A 21,749-nucleotide genomic window follows, 5' to 3' on the forward strand; every position below is an offset into this window, starting at 1 on the left:
TAGAGGGCAGCGTTACCGCACCGCCGTGCGCGGGTGTCTGTCCGTCTGGCTGGTTGGCTGTGCGCTCCCATAGCCGGCTTCTCCCCGGCATCCCAGAGGGATCCGCTCACAAGTGTCACGAGTGCAAAGTGCTCAGCCCCGGCCGGCAGCGCCGGGAGCAACCCCCGAGGGGTGCGAGGGCCGGAGCCTGGCCGGGCTCCCTGCTCACCTGCCCTCGGTGTCCCTCGGCAAGTGACAGCACCAGCTGCCACCGCTGCCCGCGTCCCCCCGTGCCCCTCCCGCGGCTGCCTTGGCACCCCAGCGCGGATGCTTCTGCTGTGAGACACAGGGGAGGGACGGGGGGAACAAGGGGGGCTTCGTGCCACGTCTCAGCTTCGGGCTTGCAGGCCAGGCCGGCTGCCGAGCAGCTACGAGCCACGCTTATTTATGGGCTCATAGCCTGAGTGTGCCATTTCCCTGCTCCCGTCCCCTCCCTCCGCTGCCCTGCTGCCTGCCCCGTCTCTGCGGGAGGTGGCCTGGGGGCCTGGGGCTCTGCCTTGCGGGGGTCCTGTCCTCACGGCCCCATCCTGCTGCCTTAAGGTCACCAGCACTCCAAAGGCAGGGCAGGATTCATCCCGCTAAATTTAGATGCCCGCCGGGTCAGTGGCTATATCAGGGGAAGATGGATTATAGTCAGCAGAGAGAAACTCGCAGTTTCTGAGCATCTACCCCCGGGATGGCTCTGGCCCTTGGGCATGGAGGGTTTGGGCGAGTGGTGGCCAGGAGGCTGTGGAAGGGCTCAGCCCTTGCTCCGGCAGCTCAAGGCCATCAGGCAAGGTTCATCTCCCCTGCTCAGACATCTGCTTTCTGGCTGCAACAGGTCCAGCTCAGCCCTGGCTCCCTTCAGCCCCGCCGGCATCCGACCGCCTTTGGTTTCAGGGCGGGGATGTGGTTTCTCACCTCCCACGGCTCCGGTTACCCAGAACTGGTCTCAGTCGACAACTGGGACAGGGACAGGGACAGGGACTCTGCGCAACCCAGCTGTGTCCCCTCGGGGCCAGTGTGGCCCGTCGGGGTGCTGAGCACCCCCAGCCCAGCTCCAGCCCGGAGGGGAGATGCCACGGCATCGGGGACTAGCCGGTAGGAAGGCGGGTTTGCTCCGTGGTGCTTCTTGAGTATCCTTTCTCCCTGCGGTGGGTGAGGTCCTGGTGGTGGCAAGGGAAATCGGCCAGGCGCGCTGGGGTGGCTCCGTCGGTGGGATGCTGGAGATGCTTTGTTGCCCCTAAAACTCATTTTCAATGGGAGTTTGAGTGTTTGTGGAGCTGGGGCCAGTGATCCTAAAACCAGAAGCCTAAGGCTGTGCTCCTGAGCAGGCAGCCTGTTTTCTGGAGATGCTGAGCACCTAAGAGTCCCCGAGGAGTTGGCACAAGCTAAGGGGACACAGGACTTTCGAGTCTCACTGCTTTTGGTGCTGTCCCCACATCTAACCCAGACAGGAGATTCCCAGGCAGGGGTTTTCCCTTGCTCCCTGCCTCGAATTTCTGCAGCTGGAAACCAGAGCCAACACTTCCATGCATTTGGTGAAGTATCTCGCATGACTTTAGGAGGATTTGCTGACAGAGGCAAAGCACATCCTCCCCTCCCACCCAAACTCCGGGTGACTTCTGGTGTTAAAATCCCAGAGGAAGAAGCTAAACTAGGCCAGCGGTGACTGCAAAAGTGAAGGGAGGGAATGGTGCTGTAAAGCTGCGCTCCCTGCAGCCCCATGGCCGGGCATCCCCTCGACATCCAGCTGGGGTCCCAAGGGCGTGAGCTGGGGAGCACCGGTGTGTGGAGACCCTACAAATGCCAAGGGTTTTAGGGGGGGACTGCTGACCTTGCCTGCAGACTGAGCCCCCACAGGGCATCAGGAAAGTGGAGGTGCGAGAGTCCTCGTGTCCGAGTCAGCTCCCACCTCTCTACCTCCATCTCGCCCCGTGTCGCAGGTGAATGAGAGGCTCTGAGCAAAGGGTGGTGGCAGGAACTCCCATTGGGATGATGCTTCGAGGAGCACTTTGGGAAAAGCAGATAATAGCCGTGAAGACAAAGATACCCGAGATTGCTGCTTAATTAATTCAGGAGAAGAAGAATATCAGACTCTCATACTGATTCACCCCCTAGCAAAAGACATCGTGTTCCTCAGCCTTCATTGACATATGGCTGTTGTTTCCAGCCCACCAGCAGCTCCCGCTCCGCGACAGGCAGGCGCCACGAACACCGCCTTGCCGCCTGCCCCCGGGGGATTTGGGTCGAGCGGGCGGCTGGTGCGCGGGGTGGGTGCCCAGGGCGGACAGAGCAGGGTTGGGGGAGCAAGGGTTCATGTCCATGCCGTGATCTCTCCTGCCCATCCCCTGCCACCGCGAGCAGACAGCTGGGTTGTGGCTGAGAGCAGGATTTGGCTCCTGAGTCAGGATGAGCAAAGCAGGGTCCTGCCTTGTGACTCCTCGCCCCGCTGCAGCTGCGGCTCTGCCTCTCCGTGCCTTCCCCCTCAAACCCTTCATACAAAAGCTGCTGAAAATCCCCCCCAGCTGCACAAGCACCCTGTTAGAGGTGTCAAAACCCAGCTGCAGCATGGGCTGGAGGTGCTGCTGGTGGGTTTAATGCTGTCTCACCCAGCAAGCGACATAGCAGCACCGTTGCTGGAGCTCCCGGGGTTACTCCCTCCAGGAAAAACAACAGTGGGAAATTTTCCAAAGATTCTCCAAGTGTAGGCAGGGCCCTGAATAGCTTCACCCATGAGGGATGGTCACTGAATCATCTCTGCAGAGGTGTTCCTCCCAGTGACCTGCGAGCCCAGGGCACAAGGAACACTCCCCGACCTAGAGGATGCGGTATCGAATCAGGAAGCACTGGGGTCCTAATGGTGTGGCTGGGCACAGAGGCACAGGGACTTCCCAAGCCCAGGGCAGGCATCGGGGACGGATCCCCTGGGGATCTGCCCATCTGTACCCACGCAGCCGCCTTCTACGCGGGGCTCTTCACTGGGTGCCGTGCAGGAGCACACTCCCCACCTGCTGCCACTGAGCCCCGTGGGATGGTGGCACCATCCCAGCTCAGCCAGGGGACTGGGGAACAGCTCGATTGTTTATTCTCTGCATCATTCAGAAGGCAGCCCGGCCAGGCAGCGCTTGGCGGTGCTGTTTGTTCTCCCAGCACAGTTGGAGGAGCAGGACGGGCCTCTGCGGCACCCAGCCTGTTCCCGCTCCCCCAGGCTCCCTCCAAGCTCACCAGCCTGTGCTGCTTGTTCTTGGCTGCCTCAGAGCCTCGTAGTGCCTCCTCTGGAAACGCACGTCATACAGTCCTCTGCCCCTTCGACTCCTTAACCGCAGCCATGACAGAGGGAGAGGATCCGTCCGCCTCGCGGAGCACCGGCCCGGCGCTTTGCAGGAGTGACCAGGGCATCCTCATGCCAGAACCACATCCTCCCGAATCCTGTCCCGGGAAGAGGATATTGCTCTTAAATTCTCTGCTGGGTGTCTTTGTAAGTACCCCCCTCTGCTCTCCTTCCTGCTCCTAGGCACTGGCAAGGCAAGGACTCGGCATGTCCAGGAATAAGGGGTGAGGAGCAAGGCGGTACCTGCCGGCGAAGGTCAGGCTGCTGCTGAGCTCTGTACAGCTGCTGCTTGCAAGGGTTGAGGTCTTAGCCAAGAAGCCACTTGCTTTGGACAGTAAATGCACTCAGGAACGTGAGGTTAAGGAGCGGTGAACTTTGCAGATCTTCACCTGTATCAGTGACCTGACTCCTGATAATCCATTCACAGCTTTCCCAGCCCGGTCGAGGACACCCTAGTGCAGCTCGGCCAGTCTTCTTCCTTTTTTTAGTACCTGGATCTCTACGCTCAGCTCAGGCGCTGCACATTCCTGCTAAGCCCAGCCCCAGCTGCTGCCCATGCCGGCCAGCAAAGGCAGAGCCCGAGTCCAAAATTTGCGGTGTGTTTGTGTTTCATTGCTAGCTGACCTCTCTCTGGGTTGAGGTGCTCAGAACGGGACATTGTAGGCGGTCAGGGCTGGATTCTGCACCGCTCAGCACTGGCACACACCGAATGAGCAGTGATTTTGTGGCCATTCAGGGATTATCTTTGCATGGGAGCTGGGGTTTATTTATTTTTAAATTTGCCTCTTACAGGCAGGCCTGAAAAACATAGCTGCCACTTTCTAAGCAGCAGACTAAATCTAAAGCAGAGCCGGTGCTAAGGATGAAGGGGAGTCCGCCACCAACCTCTCGGGTAATTTCCTTGCAAAATCCCCACTTTTCCCACGATTTTCCCACTTTTCCCACTTTTCACACGATGCAAAAACCCCATGCCAGTGGGGTTTTTGCATCGTGTGGAAGGGAGGCTGTGCCCTTGGGAGGGGAGATGCTGCACCACTGCTCCACCTTGCTGTGCCTGGGCATTAATAGGTGATGTTCTTGCTTCTGCACTTATTTGCTAACCCTAACCTTCCCCTTGTGGCGGGGAGCTGAGAATAGGTTATTTCCTATGAATCAAGCTGCCTGAGGTCTACAATAAATAAAAAATGCTCTCGAGGTCTTGTTGCAGCAGGCTGCCTGCAAAGTCTCATCCTGAGCATCCTGCTGTTTATCAAATCCCCACCTCTTCAGCCTCCGCTGGGGAAATTTGTGTGCCTCCATCTTTCCCTGAGGCCAGGGACAGCCTGGCAGGGTTTGCAGGGGGATGTGAACTGGCAGGAGGTGTGGGGGGCTCGGGGGGGGCCAGTACCACAGCCTGGGAGAATGGAGTCGCAGCGCAGAAGTGGGGCTGTGCTTGGCAGCCCCAAAAGATGCTTCCCTCCACTGCCTGCAGCAGGGCTGCGAGCGGCCGGTGGGGAGCAGCCGGGCTTCGGGGCCAGCCCCAGCGCTTTAAGCAAGGGAAATGGAAAGCAGAGCTCGGAGCAGGGAGGGTGTTTTCCAGAGCATCTTGTGCAGCTGGGGATTTTTCCTGCCCCACTGAGGCAACGGAAGAGCGATGGGAAGTGACCTCTGGCTCCCATGCTAAAACGCGAAGTGATGCTATGAGAGATGTTAAACTAAAGACGAATGTCCCTCGGTAATGTGCCCTGTGTCATGCCCGGAGGCATCCACGGCCCGGGGCTTGGCCAGGCTGCAAAATCCACCCTCACAGAGGCAGCTCTGTGGGATCAGAGGGACAGACGAGGAGCGGCGCCTGCCCACGGGAGACACACTGCTCCTACCCAGGCTGGCAAGGAGCCGGGTGTGCTGCCAGCACTGGTCCCCGTGGGCAGCATTGCAGCATTTTCCACAGGGTCTGGCCATACCCCACGTCTTTGAACATCGGTGCAGCACCAGGGGGGAAACTTTGCTCCTTCTTCGCCCTTCCCCAGCACAGCTGAGCACTGTACGGTAGGCACAGCTAGATTTTGCTCCTGGTGGGTTTAACCTACCGGGGAATCTGCTCTTCTCTGTGCCTTGCGGTACGGATGGTACCACAGCCCCCACCAGTGCCTGCAAACGGTGGGTGAGCGTGCAGGGAAGGGGGTCAGCACCAGCACGCGCAAAGGTTGCTCACGCAAACTCACAGCCAGATGGGGAGGGGAGGCTTTTGCCTATGAGATCACGTCCTTCTGAGAGGACAGACCAAGAAACATGCGATCTGCTGACAGCTCTGTGGGTAGAAGCAACTCCCATAGCGGTAATGTGGTCTGTGGGGATGCTCGGGTCAGCACGGGGCTGTGCCATCCCCAGGCTGGGGTGCAGGGACCAGCCAGGTCCCTCCAGCGCTGCTCCCCCATCACAGGGCCAACGGCCAAGACCGGTTTGGGAAGATGGCACTGGTGAGCTGCGCTGCCGCGTGGGCGATTCAGCCTGTCCCTCGCTCCCAAGCACCGTCTCCTATAAACACTTGCCGGGTGCGGCAGCACGCTGGGGATGCCCTGGGCAGGGTGCCGAGCACAGTGCCGGTGCTGCAGCAGCAGGAGTTTGGGCTAGAAGAGGCCAAGGATTTTAGTTATTGGTGTTGAACTGTGCTTTGGCAGCTTTGCATCACAGACCAGTCCGTGATGGGCTGCTCCGGCTCTGCCTCCTCCCTGCTCCCAGCGGTGCACAGAGAGCTGCGAGCATGAGCACCAGCACTGGAATTGGTGGGGGAAGGTCCGGCAGTGCTGGACTCCCAGCTCAGACCAGCCCAAGCCCAGGAGGCTGTTGCTTCTGTGCCCATTTCTTCCTGTCATACTGGTCAGCTTATCTGCAGCCGCATGTGTTCCTGCAGCCTGGCGGTGCCGGCAGCCCCTGCCCCAGACCTGTCAGAGCCGACGTCTCCTGGAAGGGAAGCGTTCCTGCAGGGAGGCTTTGCCGCTGTTGCAAGGGTGATGTCCGTGGCGAGGTTTAGGGGAGCTCACATTTGCAAGATACAGAGGGACCGAGACCTGGGGATGGTGCTTTTATGGAGTTTTTGAACTGAACCTTTCAAATCTGTCTGTTCCAGGCAGGTTGATTTTTGTGCTACCTGCCCCAGCTGCTAAACCTGGGCAGAGCCAGCTCCAGCACGGGCAGTGCTGGCTGTGCTGGGCACCACGGGGTAGCTCAGAGGTGCAGTGTTGCACCCAGAGCCTCTCCGACATGGCGGGTTACACTTCCAGGGCATGGACGGACGTGGGGACAGCCTGAGAGACGATGGGAAGCGTGAGGCTGAGTGGTGCTCGGCTTGCCTCAGCTGTGGGAGCAGCACGGTCTTCCCCATTAAACATGCATCTAGGTCACGATCAGCTCATCGGTCCGGCCTGTACAATTCAATGTGTGGCTGAAAATACTTCCTAAGCTGTTGTTGTCTCTTTGCCTTTTGTGAGAAATAACTAAACCAGAGAGCTGCAAATGAACCTTTTATCGTTTTAGCCTGTTGTCTGCAGCTGCTCAGATGCTCTGGTCTGCTGCCACAGTCGGTTTGAGGTTTCGACATCGGTAGGGCACATTGAGGGCTTTGGTCTGGCACAGCGTAAGGCTGTGGGCTTGAATTCCGCTTCCCTCAATTGTTCTTATCTGGGCCTGATCCTGCAGCGCTGGCCACATAAACCCTGCTCTGTGCAGCCCCGTGGGTTTGGGCTGAGTCAAATGGACAAACTCCAGGTCTCCTTTCTCACCCAGGACTTTCACTTTGGCCCCTCACCAGCCACACTGGCCCTGGTGTAAATGCAGGACCTGGGGGGTGACTCCAGACTGCCACTGGCTTCTGCAGAACCAGAGCCTGCTGTTGCCCCTGCTTGCTTTTTGGACGTCCCATTTAATATCTTTTTAATTACACGTGAAGCCTCAAACACTTGTATCTGGTCAGTCGGCTGGATGTGGTTTTTGTGCACTGCATGTTCTCCCGTGGCAGAATCGGGTCAGGGAAACCTTCCCCATTGCTCTCTGTGGCATGAGCGGGCCGGATCCGGGTCCATCCCAGTGCACGGCGAGGGTGAGGCACAAGTGGCTGGTTCCCAGATTTTAGCTCCCTCAGGCTGCCCAGCTCCTTGTTTGGCGACTGTATTTTTCCTGTGCCTTGGTCCCACCCGGGGTTTTGCTTTATGTGTGCCTCCCCCAGCCTCTCCCGGGCTTCATGTCCTGCTACGTGACACAGCAGATGACAACGGCCCATCCCGAGCCGCTGTGTCAGGGCACAGGCAGTGTATGGGGCTGGAGGCGTGTGAATATCCCACCACAGGGACGAGGGGGGGTTTGCATTACAGCCCTGAAAGCTCCAGTCACTGAGAGCTGTAAACAGCTCCGGCAGATTTCCTGAGTCGGCAATCCCGCTGCAGCCATCGGCTCAGTCTCTGCGCGTTTGGGAAGCGCCCAGGGACGCAGGGCCAGCCCTGACGGAGGTCTGCAGGAGGGCTCTCCTCCTCCTTCCCTCCCTGCTGCTCCCCCAAAACTTTGCTGCCGTCAGCTGCCGCTTTCTCCCAGCCAGGCACCCTGCCATGGCAGCCAGCGCTGCCCGCACAACGCTGCCGGGCTCCGTGCTGCGGCAGGGACACGGCCGAGCAGCCCACGCCGACTAGCCCTGGGGGACCCGAGCCCTGCCCGCGATGGAGGTAGGTTCCAGCAGCTGTTGGGGTTAGAGTGAGCCCATAGGGAGGATGGCGATGGGCAGAGAGACCCGCAGGGGCTTTCGGTACCTCTGTTTCTGGTGCTCGGTGAATGAAACCCACCGGCATGATCCGTGCCAGCAGAGCAAAGACAGGGTTGGGAAGCTCCGCTGCAAGCTGACTCCCTTAACATGCCTTCCTATATTATGTAAGAAAAATTATTCTCAGGCTGGTAAATTAGCAGAGGCAGCTGCTGCCGGCCCATTGTGTCGGGCCAGGGGTGGCGCGGGAGCGGGCAGCAGGCAGGGCGCAGAGGGGGGCACGGGGCTGCCTGCTTCGATCTCCGCTGCAGGCTCGAAAGGAGGGTGGGAAGTGTGAGTCAGGGCTCCTGGTTCTATTTTCAACGCCTGGGGTGGGTAACGAGGTCTGGTGGGAATAGCGGCTCCGCTCTGAGAAGCACGGGGCTGCCAATGCACGTGGGGACGGGGACAGGACTGGGGACACCCAGAGGGTCCCCTGTAATGCTGGGCTAGTCGCAATCACCAACTCACAGGATAGATGCTGTCCCAAATCATGCTGATAAAGTGCTCTGGGGAAGAGGGGCCATGGAAGAACCTACATTTAACGACGGCCCCAAAATCAACCTCCCCGTGTCTGCTGCCTACCTGCATTTCTCTGCCAGCCGTGACCTCTCCTGTGGCTTTCCACAGCCACCAAGGGCCTGGGGCACGCTGACACCGTGCTGCAGGGCTGCCGGATCGGTGCAGCAGCTCCTCGGGTCTGCCCGGCCTGCCAGCATCCCTCGACAGCTCGGCGGTACTTGTTTTTTCCATGCTTGAATGTGCATATGGTCCTTCCCACAGCTGTTTCGTCCCCGCGTTGTATTTCAGCTGGGAACCACAGTCACCCTTTGTAGTGAAAGTCCTCGCTCGGGGTCGATACAGCAGAAGCCACGGTGTTAGCTCATCCACTGCGCTTCCTAGTAGGCTATAGGGTACGGAAAACAGAATAGTTCAGGGCGTAAGTGTCCTGAGAGTTTTGTTCTGAACTTTGTAATAATTGTGCAATTTCTTAAGAATAGGTTTAAATCCCTTCCAGTTTTGGGTGTGTTGGGAGACCCACAGCCCTGCGCCGAGGACATGGCCATGAGTGAGCTGCTGGGCCACGAGCTCCTCACCTGCCACCTGGGCTTTCTTCCATCAAACCTGCAGCAGCAAATAAACCAGCATTGCATAATTGTGCCCGGCCGTGGCCCTCTAAGTACTGTTCGCTCAGCTTATTAGCTTGAGCCTCTTGCATATCTCAGCTCTCCTAGGTTGAACTCTGTTGATAAGAATAATTTTTCTTCCTGCGCCCTGCATTCCTCCTGCATCCCACATCTGCCTCTGCTCTCCCCTCCAAGCCCGCCTGGAAAACAAGCGCTGGAAAACAGCACTTTCATTTTGATGTGCCTACCAGAAGGTTTTCTGCATGTAGGGAAAGTGTGGCTTTTACTAATCCCCCTGTTAAATCCACTGCACAGTCATTTAGGCTTGCTGGGATTTAGCAGGCACTGTCTGTTAATACTGCAGAGATTGGTATTGTCTTTTTCTGTTTTTTTTTTTCAAAGCAATAACCTGATGTGGCTTTTGTATGATGTGCCCTGTGTCTGAGAGAGCAGAGCTTTCAGTGGCGCTCGGGGAGGGGATTTCGCCCCAGCCACGTCAGCATGGATGGGCAGTGTCGGATCCATGCCGCTCACCCCCTCCCTTCCCTCTGTGCTCCCAAATACACTCCACGAATAAATCCAGAAGAATGGCTTTGCAGGGGCAAAGGTTTGGGTGATTCCAAAACCTTTCCCTGGTTGGAAACAAAGTTTGAGCAACTTCTTCCCTTCACTGGCCCAGCCGGGGTTTCCCATTTTGGCATCTCCAGGGCTGCCTTTTCCTTTTCCACAGCCGGTTTGTCCTTTACTGAACAGAGAATTGGGCATCAGAGCAAAAAGTCTGTTTCCTGCTGCTTCTAATTTCTGCCCCTCGATAAGAAACCGAAGCAAACCCTTCGCAGGGCAGCTGGAGGGCCGAGCCTGGTTGAGCAGCTAATAGCCTGGCAGCGGGGTCTGAAAATGCCGCAGGTTTGTTGGGCATTATTTAAAAGAAAAAAAAAGTGCTGATCCAGCTCCCAGCTCTGCCCGTGTCGGCCTGCGGGCTGGGGGCTGCCGGGTCTCCCCTCTGCTCTCATCCTCCAGCCCCTGCCCCACATTCCAGCAGCGCTGCTGCAAGGAAAGCCTTGGGGAGGGGGCTGGGGGATGCTGCCACCCAGCTTGTGGTTGCCTGCTTTTGCCTTGCAAGGAGGCTGAGACCCCCGCGAGAAGACCCCTGCATGAAGCGGCAGCACCCCCAGGCTCCCAGCAGGACAGCAACACCAGGGAAAGGGGAGATGCAAGTGAAAAACAGGAGGGCAGCGTTTGCCCCTGCTTCTCCAAGCCCCACGCAGGACCTGCAGCAGATGGGAGTGTTTTTATAAAACAGCAGCATCTTGAGAACATTCCTCCCTCCCGCGCAAGGCATTTCCTGGTGATAGCACACTCCTAAGTAATGATCTCACAGCATTATCCCTATTAAAGGGTCATTCGGGGAAAGTGTGATGGAAATCAGAAATTATTCAGGTCTGCCAACAGTATTTAACTTTCAAGCAGCTCTTAATTAGAAGCCAGGAGCCATTTATACAACCACTGATATTTGCATAAGAATCTGCATATAAAACCCAGCAACTGGAAAGATTTAGTGATTTTTTTTTTTTTTTTTTGAGTGGCAAAGCAGCGTGCCTGGGTCGCAGAGCACGAGGCAGGACCCTGGGTTGCAGTCCAGGCTCTGCCAGTGATGTTAAGTGTGGCCTCAGGCAAGCGATTTCCTCTCCTAATGCTCCAATTTTTCCATCTGTAAAATGGAAATCAGCACGTGTCTGAACTTTCTAGGTGGCAGCCTGTGTTTGCGGAGGGGTCTGGCATTGTCAGGTGAGAAGCCTTGGAAAAGAAAGCAAAGGAGACCCTGCACCTGCAGCCAGCTGCTCTCTGGGGATCGGGAGCTGCTCCTGTGTAACCTGCAGATTGGGGTTACGGCAGAGTTTCTCTTTAGCTGAAAAATTCCTGTGTGCATCTAGGCTAAAAGCCAAAGTCTGAAAACAAGACTAAAATACCTCTGGGTTGCTCAATCGCTGCTCTCGCTGCTGGTTTGGTGGGAAATTTGATGACGGGTTCCAGTTTTAGCTCCTCGCTCCTTTTTCCCCGGCTGGCACTGGGTGTCCTGCAGTCCGGAAACACGGGTGCCCGGCTGCACAGAGCGAGGGTGGAAAGTCAGAGTCGAGCTACTGGTGGCGGATGCTCCTTGTTGAAAGCAAGTGGCCAAAACCAGCCCCAAAACCCTAATTATTTGATTGCTGTGCCCTCTAACTGGCTTATTCCTGGGATGCCAGCAGCAGTGGTACGGCTGGGAAATGCTTAACCAGACGGAAAATAAAACCAACATCTTGCTATTGCTCTGGTTAACTGTTCTCCTGCCCAGCTCACTGCCCCCCCACCCCGTTCCTCTCCCACACCCTTCCCAGGGGCTGCCTGGGTGTTCTCTCCCTCTGTTGAGCATCGCCCTCCTCTCTCTTCACTCGCAGCTGGACAAGGGGGACGTGACCGCGCTCAGCCTGCCCTCCACCGCTGGGCACGGCGACGCCGATGGCACCGTCTGCCTGGACGTCCCCGATGGCACCCCTGACCCTCACAGGACAAAAGCCGCCATCGAGCACCTGCACCAGAAGATCCTCAAGATCACTGAGCAGATCAAGATCGAGCAGGAGGCTCGGGATGACAATGTGGCCGAGTACCTGAAACTGGCCAACAACGCGGACAAGCAGCAAGCCTCCCGCATCAAGCAGGTTTTCGAGAAGAAGAACCAGAAGTCGGCACAGACCATCGCGCAGCTGCACAAGAAGCTGGAGCACTACCACAAGAAGCTGAAGGAGATCGAGCAGAACGGCCCTTCCCGACAGCCCAAGGATGTCTTCCGGGACATGCACCAGGGTCTCAAGGACGTGGGTGCCAACGTTCGCTCCAGCATCAGCGGCTTCGGCGGCGGCGTGGTGGAGGGCGTCAAGGGAGGGCTCTCGGGTCTGTCCCAGGCCACCCACACCGCCGTGGTCTCCAAGCCCCGGGAGTTCGCCAGCCTCATCCGGAACAAGTTCGGCAGCGCAGACAACATCGCCCACCTGAAGGACACGCTGGACGACGGACACCCGGAGGAGGCTTCGCGGGCTCTCAGCGGCAGTGCCACCCTGGTCTCCAGCCCCAAGTATGGCAGCGATGACGAGTGCTCCAGTGCCACCTCCGGCTCGGCTGGTGGCAGCAACTCAGGGGCAGGGCCCGGCGGCTTGGGGAGCCCCAAGTCCAACACGCTGGACAGCCACCACAATAACTTTGACACCATCCTGGAGGAGCTCCGGGAGATCAAGGACAGCCAGTCGCACCTGGAGGACTCCATGGAGGACCTCAAGGCTCAGCTGCAGCGGGATTACACCTACATGACACAGTGCTTGCAAGAGGAGCGCTACAGGTAGGGGTGGGTGGGTGCCGGGGTGGCAGCACGTGTCACCCAGGGTGGCTCTTCAGGGACCACAAGGCCACCATCCTGGGCTTGCCCTGCATGTCAGGGACTTGGGGAGCTGCAGTCCCCGCTGCCAGACCCCTTGGCAGCACCGCTCCTGTGGAGGATCACGCAATGCTTTCCCTTCAGCAGCTGTAACCAGCTACAGCCAGGAGCGGGGTGGCTCAGAGGGGCTGGGTGGTTTCCCCAGTGTCAAGGGAAGGAGCGTAGTGGGGTCCGGGGGGGGACCTGCCCTCCCCAGCGCCCCTCCATCCCCCCGTGTGCAGGTACGAGCGCCTGGAGGAGCAGCTGAACGACCTCACCGAGCTGCACCAGAACGAAATGACCAACCTGAAGCAGGAGCTGGCCAGCATGGAGGAGAAGGTGGCCTACCAGTCCTACGAGAGGGCACGCGACATCCAGGTAGGGGAGTGTGAGGGCTCAGCCCCCTCTGCACCCTCCATCCATGGGGCGAGGGAGGGACCCTGGGCTGGGAAAGGGGGTGGGCAAGGGGGATCCATTTTTCTAGCACCCTCTAGACGAGGTCCTCACTGTGATGCTGTCACAGCAAGAAGCAGGTAACTAAGCCACGTCCCCAGAATCCCTGTCTGTGCCCCATCAAGTCCCTGCTGTGCTAAAGTCCCCGGATGCTCAAGGCAGGGCACGGCTCCGGATGGATGGCTGCAGTGCTGGGCTGTTACGAGCCATGTGTGGGCCAACACATAGTCCCCACGGTCCCAGTTTGGGTCACCTCCCCTGCGGCAGTAGGTACTCCTGGCACCAAGACCTTCCCTGGCACAGGCAGAGCGGGACAGGCACACATTGCCTATCGTGTGGGCCAAGGGTTTGCAGAGGGAAACCCCTTTCCAGCTGGGGCGGTCCCTGTCACAAGGTCGTGCACCCACTGGAGCTGCGCAAACAAAACATTCCAGCACCAAGGTCTCAGGGCACGGGGCAAGTACGAAAAGCCCTCGTGGGGCGTCCCCGGCGCTGCTGGCCAGCCCTGACGTGCTGTCCCTCGCAGGAGGCGGTGGAGTCCTGCCTGACGCGGGTGACAAAGCTGGAGCTGCAGCAGCAGCAGCAGCAGGTGGTGCAGCTGGAAGGGGTGGAGAACGCCAATGCACGGGCACTGCTGGGCAAGTTCATCAACGTCATCCTGGCCCTGATGGCCGTGCTGCTCGTCTTTGTCTCCACCATCGCCAACTTCATCACCCCACTCATGAAGACCCGCATGCGCATCCTCAGCACTGCCCTGCTTGTCCTCTTCCTCTTCTTCCTCTGGAAGCACTGGGACTCCATCACCTACTTTCTGGAGCACGTCCTGCTCCCCAGCTGATCTGCAGCCCGGCCACTGCGGCCCCAGGGGCTTTCCATTTCCCGTAGAGGAGAGGGCCGGGGGGACGGTGGTCCAAAGCCTTTGGGTTGTTTCTTCACCTGCTCGGTTCTGTTGCTTTCCCGGCCCTCCATCCTCGCTGCAGCCGGCGGCGATCGCTCAGAGTGTGGCTTGTGAGAGCCTGGATCCACCAGTCCTCTGGGATGTTTGGGGAGGGTGGGATGGGGAACAAGGAGGAGTTTTTGGAAGAAACTGGTAATTTGTGGGGTGCTGGGTTTTTCTAGGGCTTTGGGGTTGTTTTTTAAAGGTCGTTCTGTTCTGAAAGTCCATGGGAAGGAGGCCTTCTGCAGAGCACTTCTGTCGGTGGGAAGGATTGAGCTGGACCAAACCCAGCTCCAGGAGAACGTTCTGTGGAGAGAGGAGAGGGGTTAGTTGGGGCTGGGTTTTCCCTTTCATCTTTGAAGACCAAGATGGCAAAAGCTCAGTCCTGGGATGGAGCAAAAGCAAAGCATGTGACAAAGGAGAAAGTGGGTCCAAGGCAAATGCAGCAGGACATGCACATCCCACCAGCCTCTCCCAACCCCACCACAGCCTGGCCAGGACAGAGCAGGGCTGTGACTTGGCCCTGTGTCCTCACAGGGACCTGGGCAGACACAGGGGACCCGATGCTGGAGACAGCACTGGCATGAGCAAGATCCTCTCTGCTGGTTTCCCTTCATTTATTTATTTCCCCCTCCTTTGGCTTTAGTTGATCTGATCTCTTCAGGGACACCTGGACTTTTCAGCATCACACCTCTGAGTTTTACAGCCTCTGCACCGTGTCGTGTGTGTGTGTGCGCGCGTGTGTGTGTGTGTGCGGTTTTTAATTTAATTCAAGACTCTGTTTCCATTTGTGAATCAAAGCTGGTAGAGCAGGGGGAGGCGGGCAGCTGCTTTCCCAGCCTCCCTGGCCCTACACAAGAGCACAGCATGCTGTCTCGGATGTTTCTTAAATTATTTCATACATATATATTTATGTAATATATCTATACACACACACATATATATAAATATATATATAAAAGCATATGCACAGTCAGACCCTCCTCTGGTGCAAATGGGTGCCACTCCACTGACTTCAGAGGGCCTGAACCAGTTTGCCTCCGCTGAGAATTTGGCCCTTAACATTTTCTGTGGCACTCCCCAGCCTGATGTGTGGGGCTAGTGCAGGGCATGGGGCGCTCGGGAGGGTTGGGGGCTCCTGCAGAAGGGGCAGAGGCAGTTCCAGCATGTGGAGGGGAAGGTGTGTATCCTCCCTACCTCCTGTGTGCTCCCAGGGTCAAGAGAAGCCTGCCTGCAGCCCCACGTTGGGCTTCCTGCATCCCCTCAGCACTTGAGCATCACCTCGCACAGCAGCACAGCTCCCAGTGCATCTCAGCAGCTGGGGCTCAGTGCAGGACCACCACACGGGGCAGTGGGTGCCTGCAGGAGCCCTGCACTCTGCCAAAGGAACCAACACCATGGGGCGGGGGGAGGGGGAGGGCTGCAAGGAGGAAGGGGGAACACACTGGGCTGGAAACCCCAACTTGTACCCTGGGGCCGCAGCTGAGAGCTCTGGGCCGGAGCCCCAAAGCCCCCATCCCAGGGCTCTGGGTCTGATGCGTCAGCAAGGAGAGAAGTGGTGGAGGAGACCAAGGATGGAGGAGAGCCGCGGCTCACGGAGGGTGACCACAGCAAGAGGCGGCCCCAGTGTCCTTGCAGAGACCTGACAGCAGGGCCAGCAGGTACCAGATGCATCCCAGCCCATCGATCCGCACCAAAGTTAAACCACACACCCCGTGAGCGAGCTCAGCCTGGGGGAGCGGGGGGGGCAGCCGGCAGATAAGCCTGCACTATTTCTAAAGCGCAGCACCAGGCTGGGTTTCATCTGCTTTGACCTGGAAAAATGGCAAATGGATCTGAGCTGGCTGCTGAGCAGACACGGGTGGGGAGAAGCATGGCAGCAGGCAGTGGGGTTTGAGAAGGCCTAGCAGTACCTCTGGCTGGTGATGGATTGGGGGCATGCGGATGCACCCGGCTCCCAGGCATCCCGTTCTTACTGGAAAGGGCATCTATCTAGGAGGTGACATGGGTTTAATATCAGAGACAAGGCAGCCGAACCCCAGTGCACGGGACAGTGTAGGAGCAGGGGCTGTGCCCGGGTGGGATGGGCAGGCAGGGAATTTACAAACCTTTGTGGAAGCTCCCTGAAGCCTGGCCTGCTGCTGCAGGTGACACCCAGGGCACATCCTCTCTGGAGTGAGTGGTCAGATCTCTATGAACTTCATTTGAACAACATGGGCTTGCCCAGAGCTGCACCAAATTTTAGACACAGGGCTGGAGAACCTGCCACCTCCTCATGTTCAGCAGAGCCACCCGCCCTGCCGCACCCCGACGAGGTGCGCGCTGCACGGGCTGCATCAGCGCCAGCTCAGCTTTTATGCCATTAAATATCTGTAAGAACAAAACGGTGAGTAATTAATTTTCAAAGTCTGAGCTCCCAAAATCCAGCTCCCTTCACTGCTTGGCCCTGTCCGAGCCCAGACCTGAGACCCCAGGTGGGGCAGCTGCCCCATCGCTGCAAGCCCCACACCTGCAGGCAGGACGGGTGGGGAAAGACAGGGAAAAAAGCCCCTTTCCTGCCGGTCTCGGCGCCCCGCAGGCAGGGGGGTGTCGGCAGGGTGGGTGCAGGCAGGGGCGCTGCGGACCCGCGGCCGCAGGGGGGCCCCCGACCCCCGCCGCAGAGGGACCGGCGGCGGGCGGGGACCCGGGAGCCACTCCGGAGCCTCCTCCCTAAATGCCGGGTAGGGGCAGGGTGGGGTCCCTCAACCCCTTCCTGCCTGCAGCGCGGCCATGCCCCATCTCCCCCGCCCTGGGGGCCTGGAGCAGCGAGGAGGGGCTGGAGGGGATGCCCGGGGCGGGAGGTGGGGGAGCTGGTGTCCCTGAGCTTGCGGGAAGGGGGGGGGGGATTTCTGCTGGAGGCAGCGAGCCCCTTGTCTCAGGAGGCTGCATGGTCCCTTTGCGGGGGGAAGTGGGTGCAGGAGGGTGTCCGAGCACGGAGAGGGTGCGTGCCACGGCTCAGCACCAGCAACCGCTGCGTCCCCTGCGAAGCGGAGGGGGCGTTGGGGTGGGAGCAGCGCGCCTGAGCCCTGCCACAGCCCCCCGCTCAGGGCAGCCCCCGCAGCGGGGGCAGGGCTGCAGCTGGCTGAGGGCAGAGGAGCAGCCTGTGACACTTTGGGGCACTCACATCAAGATGCTCATGTCCTGGCACCGGCCAGCCCCCGCAACCTCCTTGGCAGCGGCTGGAGGAGGCCCCGGTGCTGGGGCAGTGATGGGAGCTCCTTCAGCCTGCTGGGCGACCACCATCCCAATGGGAATTTCGGGACCTCTGATACCTCCCGTTCCCAGTCCTGCCTGTCCCCCCTGCCCAGCTGCCTGGGCTGGTCCCCTCTTCCACTCCATCCTGCCCCAGGGAGCAGCAGAGCCCATGGGCTGGGTCGTGCCAGCCAGCCAGGAGCAGCATCCCTGCTGCCCCTCCAGCATCCTCCTGGTCCCCAGGCCTGGGCACCTAGCCGAGCCCCCCTCTCACAGGCGAGCAGCTGGCAGATGGGGCCTGCCGGCATCTTCCCATGCCCAGCAAGGGGGAGGTGGGAGCCAGAAAATCCTGTGCAGGGAGCCAGGGAGCTGCCGGTGACATTCGTGCTGGTCGCAGGGACGATTCCTGTGTGGCACGTGCAGCCCAGGGCTCCCTGAGGACTCGCATTCTCCCAGCGGGCACAGGCACAGCGGGCTGGGGGGGCTCATAACGGCCCCCTTTGTGCGAGTGGCGGGAGGAGAGGTGAAGCTTTGACGTCAGCCCGGGAGGAATTCCTTAATGCCATTCAGGCCTCCCTCGCCCCATTGCTAATTGCATTTTATGTAATAGCTGCAGCTGGGCTCCCAGTCCGCTATTGAGAGCCGGATAAGACAGAGTGACAGGGGTTGGCGGGGGCCCGGGCAGCGCCAGTGGCTGCGAGACACGCCAAGCTGGTGTCACCGGGCACGGGGCCCCTCGTGGCCCTGCACCCCAGGGCCCCAGGGCTCAGCCACCCCTTCCGTGGTGTGGGGAGCAGCTCACATCCACTGTGGGCTGCATCGCGTGGGGCTGGCATGGGTGCATGCAGAGACTGGTGCTGGCTGCATGCAGGGAGGACGCACTGGGAGCTCATGGGGAAAGCCAGAGAGGAGCGCTTCCCTCTGCAGGGTTTCTCTTCACTCCCTGTTTGGGGCTGGTCTGCAGCGTTGCAACTGTGCCACCAGTGCCACCCAAAGGCACCCCGGGGTGCCCGGGCCCCATGGTAAGGGGCAAGGGGTGGCCAGGCAGCACTGGCCCCCTTCCCCTGCCTGGTGTGTGTGATTGCCTGTCACCACAGAGAGCTTGGAAGAAGTAATAATAATAGATTATTTTGGTATCTATGGGGTAATTGCACTTAATGGAGACGAACGAGGCAGTGATTTATCTCGCTAGCACCGTGCTGTCAGGTTTCTAGCTGCGTGAGCCCCAGATGATATAATAATGTATTTGCTGCTCTCGCTCTGCTGATGGATCTCCCAAAATATCCCTGCAGCATCCCCACAGCTCTGGGGACCCCGCTGCGTGCCCGAGAAGAGGAGCACCAAGAGCTGGAGGCTGCTCCCTCATGCAGGGACCCAGAGGTGCTCACCTCCTTTTTGGGGTGGTGCTGGCACTGGCCCACCCCCGGTTTGCCCCCACTCACCCCACTGCAAACCATGACATGGAGACCCTCCCTCAGGCACCTGCTGGGACGGCTGACCCAGGCACACTGGCGGGGTGCAATACAGAGGAGGACTTTTCCCAAGGAGGAGGAGGAGGAAGGGGATTTGTGGGGGGGATGTTGGCAATCATCAATGGGAAAGATGGTGGGACCCCAGACATTCCCTCCCCCCTGCCGGCGTGGCCAAGCTTAGGCCGTAAAAAGAAAGAGCTGGTACCAAGGATAACATGCTTCACATTCCTGCGCTGTCTCCAGGGGAATTTTGACTGATCTACATGAAAAATACTCACTGCCCCCGAGGTCAAAGTGTCTGGAGGAAAAATTTCTAAGCGGAAAAGCTTAAAGTGGTGCAGAGCCACAGCCAGCAGCCGGCTGCAGGGCGCTGGGGTCTCACCTGGCGCAGCAGCAGTGGCCGGTGCCTGCACCACCATGGCCAGTGCCTGCGCTGCTGTGGGCAGTGCCCATGCCACTGTACCCAGCGCCAAAGCCACCACTGCCCTCCCTAGAGCACGGCAGGGAGAAGGTGCTGGCTGCTAGAAACATGCTGTCCCTCTGCCACAGCGTGGTCCCAGGCACTGCAGCAGCACAGGGGCTCCAGCCCCCGAGCCTGAGCTCCCTGTCCCGTGCACCCACGCTTGGGCACACAGGGTGAACACCATCACCTCGAGATCACATGAACCTGGCAGCCTGCAGATCAGCTGTGTGGGGAGGGAGAGCAGGGGGAAAGCCCCAAGGTTACCCCCTGAACCGCATGGAGCAGAGCCCCAGTGGATCTGGCTGCTGCTATACTCATGTCTAATCTAATAATTTAATTGCACATTTAAAAACAAATATTCATCTGGGGTTGGGGGAAAGAAAGGCTTATGGAAGAAAATGAAGAGGAATTTAATTAAGGGCAGCGCTGGGAATGTCTCTACCACAATAAAGATAAGGAGGATCAATTGCTTCTTCCTAGGATCAAAGCGAAGGGCTGGAGGGGGGAAGCGGGGCTGTCGGGCGGCTACAAAGCGCAGGGGAGGGAGGGGAAGGAAGGGAGAGAGGGGCACACAAGAGAAAGCAGGAGAAAGACAGCTAGACAAGATTAGAAAAATAATTGATCGCGTAGCTCCCCAAGGGCTGTCCAGACTTGCAGGTCGATGGTAGCGTGGTGGAGGCTGGGGGGCTCCGTGCTGTCTCCCCACCGCTCCCGGCTGCCTCCTGCCTGGCAAGAGCCACTGCGGAGGAGCAGAGGGAAGGGGCAGCATCGTCCCTCCCTTTCACACTGCCTTATCTCAAGGTACCGACCCAACCAACCACCAGCTGGGCACCCCTCAGCTGAGACCATGGCTTGGTTGTGCTGATCCCCAGCCACCCTCGTGGGGCTGAGCGAGCAGTGATGCGCAGGTCCCAGCGTAAACCAAATCAAATGTTCGGTGCCCCAGGCCAAGCACCAAATGGCCAACGGTACTGGCCAAAGGCTCAGGGTGCTGCTACCCTCCCAGGCCTCCTGGAGGGTCTGTGATGGCTCTGGCGTCCCTGTGCCCCGTGCACACAGGCTGGTGCCCTCCTGGCTGCCGAGAGTAGGGTGTTGCAGGCAGAAGCAGGTACAGAGGTCTGGGGCTGCACCGTGGGCAGCTGCCCTGCTACCGGCATGCCCATCCTGGCCCTTCGGCTGCCTGAGCAGCACCGTGGCTCTGCACAAGACACTGGCAGTTGTTTCTCGGGCAGCGTGGGTCCCTGGGGTGACCCGTCCTGGGCAAAGCCCTGACAGCACAGTGGCCCCTTGAGACACGGAGGTTTGCAATATCTTCTCTCACCACAGTGTCACCACAATGGCATCTCTGCAGTGTCCAGGCCAGCATCCCTCCGGCCAGGCACGGCTCCTCTGAGGCTGATACACTGGGGGAAAGCGGGACCCCAAGGGAGGCTGCGACCCACCACCGCGACCCTCCCAGCTGGGTCTGCACGGCAGCGGGTGCAGGGCTGCTGTTAGCCAGCACAGAGGGAGCAGGAGGCTCCGGAACGCCTCTGCCAAGAGCCATTTCTGCATCGGCTGGGAGTCTCCATCCCCCAGCCCAGCGCCACGAGGGATCTTGTCCTGTGTCTCACACGGGAAGGGAGTGCGGGACCGCTGGGAGCTGCAGGGGAGGGTGATTTTCCCAGCATATCTGGTTGCCTGTGAATCCAAAGAAGTACCCAGACAGGTTTTTTTGGAAAGGGATGGAGCTGATGGGTCCCAAATTCAGGAGGCTGGTATCCAGCCAACCAAGGCACCCCTGACAATCCAGTGAGGCAATGCTTTGCATCTTTAGGCACCCAAGTAAATGTGTGAGTCCAGTTTCATCAGGTGTAAAATGGGAACACCAATACCCATCTACCCACAAGACCTACCGCAGAGTTGCCAGGAGGCCTGCTTCTTGCTCACGGTGTTTGCATAGGTTGGGACATCATTGCCATGTCAGGAACAGGTTTGCATCCCAGCTGGGAACTTCCTGCAGCGGCACTGCCCCGCGTGTGAGCAGCGCTGAGCCCCGACCCCCGCAGCTGCTGCCTCCGGAAAAATGGGCTCCTTTCTTGCCTCACCTGCTTTTGCAAGAAGCCGAGCCTGCACCCGGAGAAAGCAGTTCAGCCGGCTCCGGCAGGGAGGGCCAAGCTGGCAGCCTGGCAAGGAGACAGCATCTGGGTGTGCCACGTCCCTGCAGAGCCCGAGCACAGCCCCGCTCTCGGCGGGCGATAGCAGCCGGCAGCCCCCGGCACAGGCAGCCCGTGACGGGGCACCCGGCCGGGCGGTCGAGCCAGCGTGGCTGGTTCATCGTGTCTCCGTGGGAGCCCTGCCAGCTTTGTGCCTCCCGTGCCTGCTTCACACCTCCCGTGCCTGCTTTGCACATATATGAAGTACTTGAGAAGCATATGGGGTTTTATTGCCGTATGTCAGCTGTCCATGCAGCCATGCCTGGCCTCCCCGGGGGCTCAGCAAGGGATGGGCTGTGCTGG

At 59.2% G+C, this 21,749-nt stretch overlaps 1 protein-coding gene across 2 annotated transcripts in view; it reads left to right on the forward strand.

The window, feature by feature from the left end:
- The window catches only part of TMCC2 (transmembrane and coiled-coil domain family 2), a 28,406-nt gene extending 13,357 nt beyond the window's left edge, over nucleotides 1–15,049 (forward strand). The window contains exons 1-4 of one of the 2 annotated variants that reach the window (XM_064472014.1): nucleotides 7,675–8,046; nucleotides 11,686–12,620; nucleotides 12,938–13,073; nucleotides 13,675–15,049. In XM_064472014.1, coding sequence (XP_064328084.1) covers nucleotides 8,041–8,046; nucleotides 11,686–12,620; nucleotides 12,938–13,073; nucleotides 13,675–13,986 — 1,389 coding nt within the window. In that variant the 5' untranslated portion in view covers nucleotides 7,675–8,040 and the 3' untranslated portion in view covers nucleotides 13,987–15,049. Of the gene's footprint in view, nucleotides 1–7,674; nucleotides 8,047–11,685; nucleotides 12,621–12,937; nucleotides 13,074–13,674 lie in introns of those variants that run through there. The other variant, XM_064472013.1, reaches the window with a different exon arrangement.
- The last annotated feature ends 6,700 nt before the right edge of the window (nucleotides 15,050–21,749 follow it).

This window comes from Phalacrocorax carbo, chromosome 23 (genome assembly GCF_963921805.1).
Source record: "Phalacrocorax carbo chromosome 23, bPhaCar2.1, whole genome shotgun sequence".
NCBI lineage: Eukaryota > Metazoa > Chordata > Aves > Suliformes > Phalacrocoracidae > Phalacrocorax > Phalacrocorax carbo.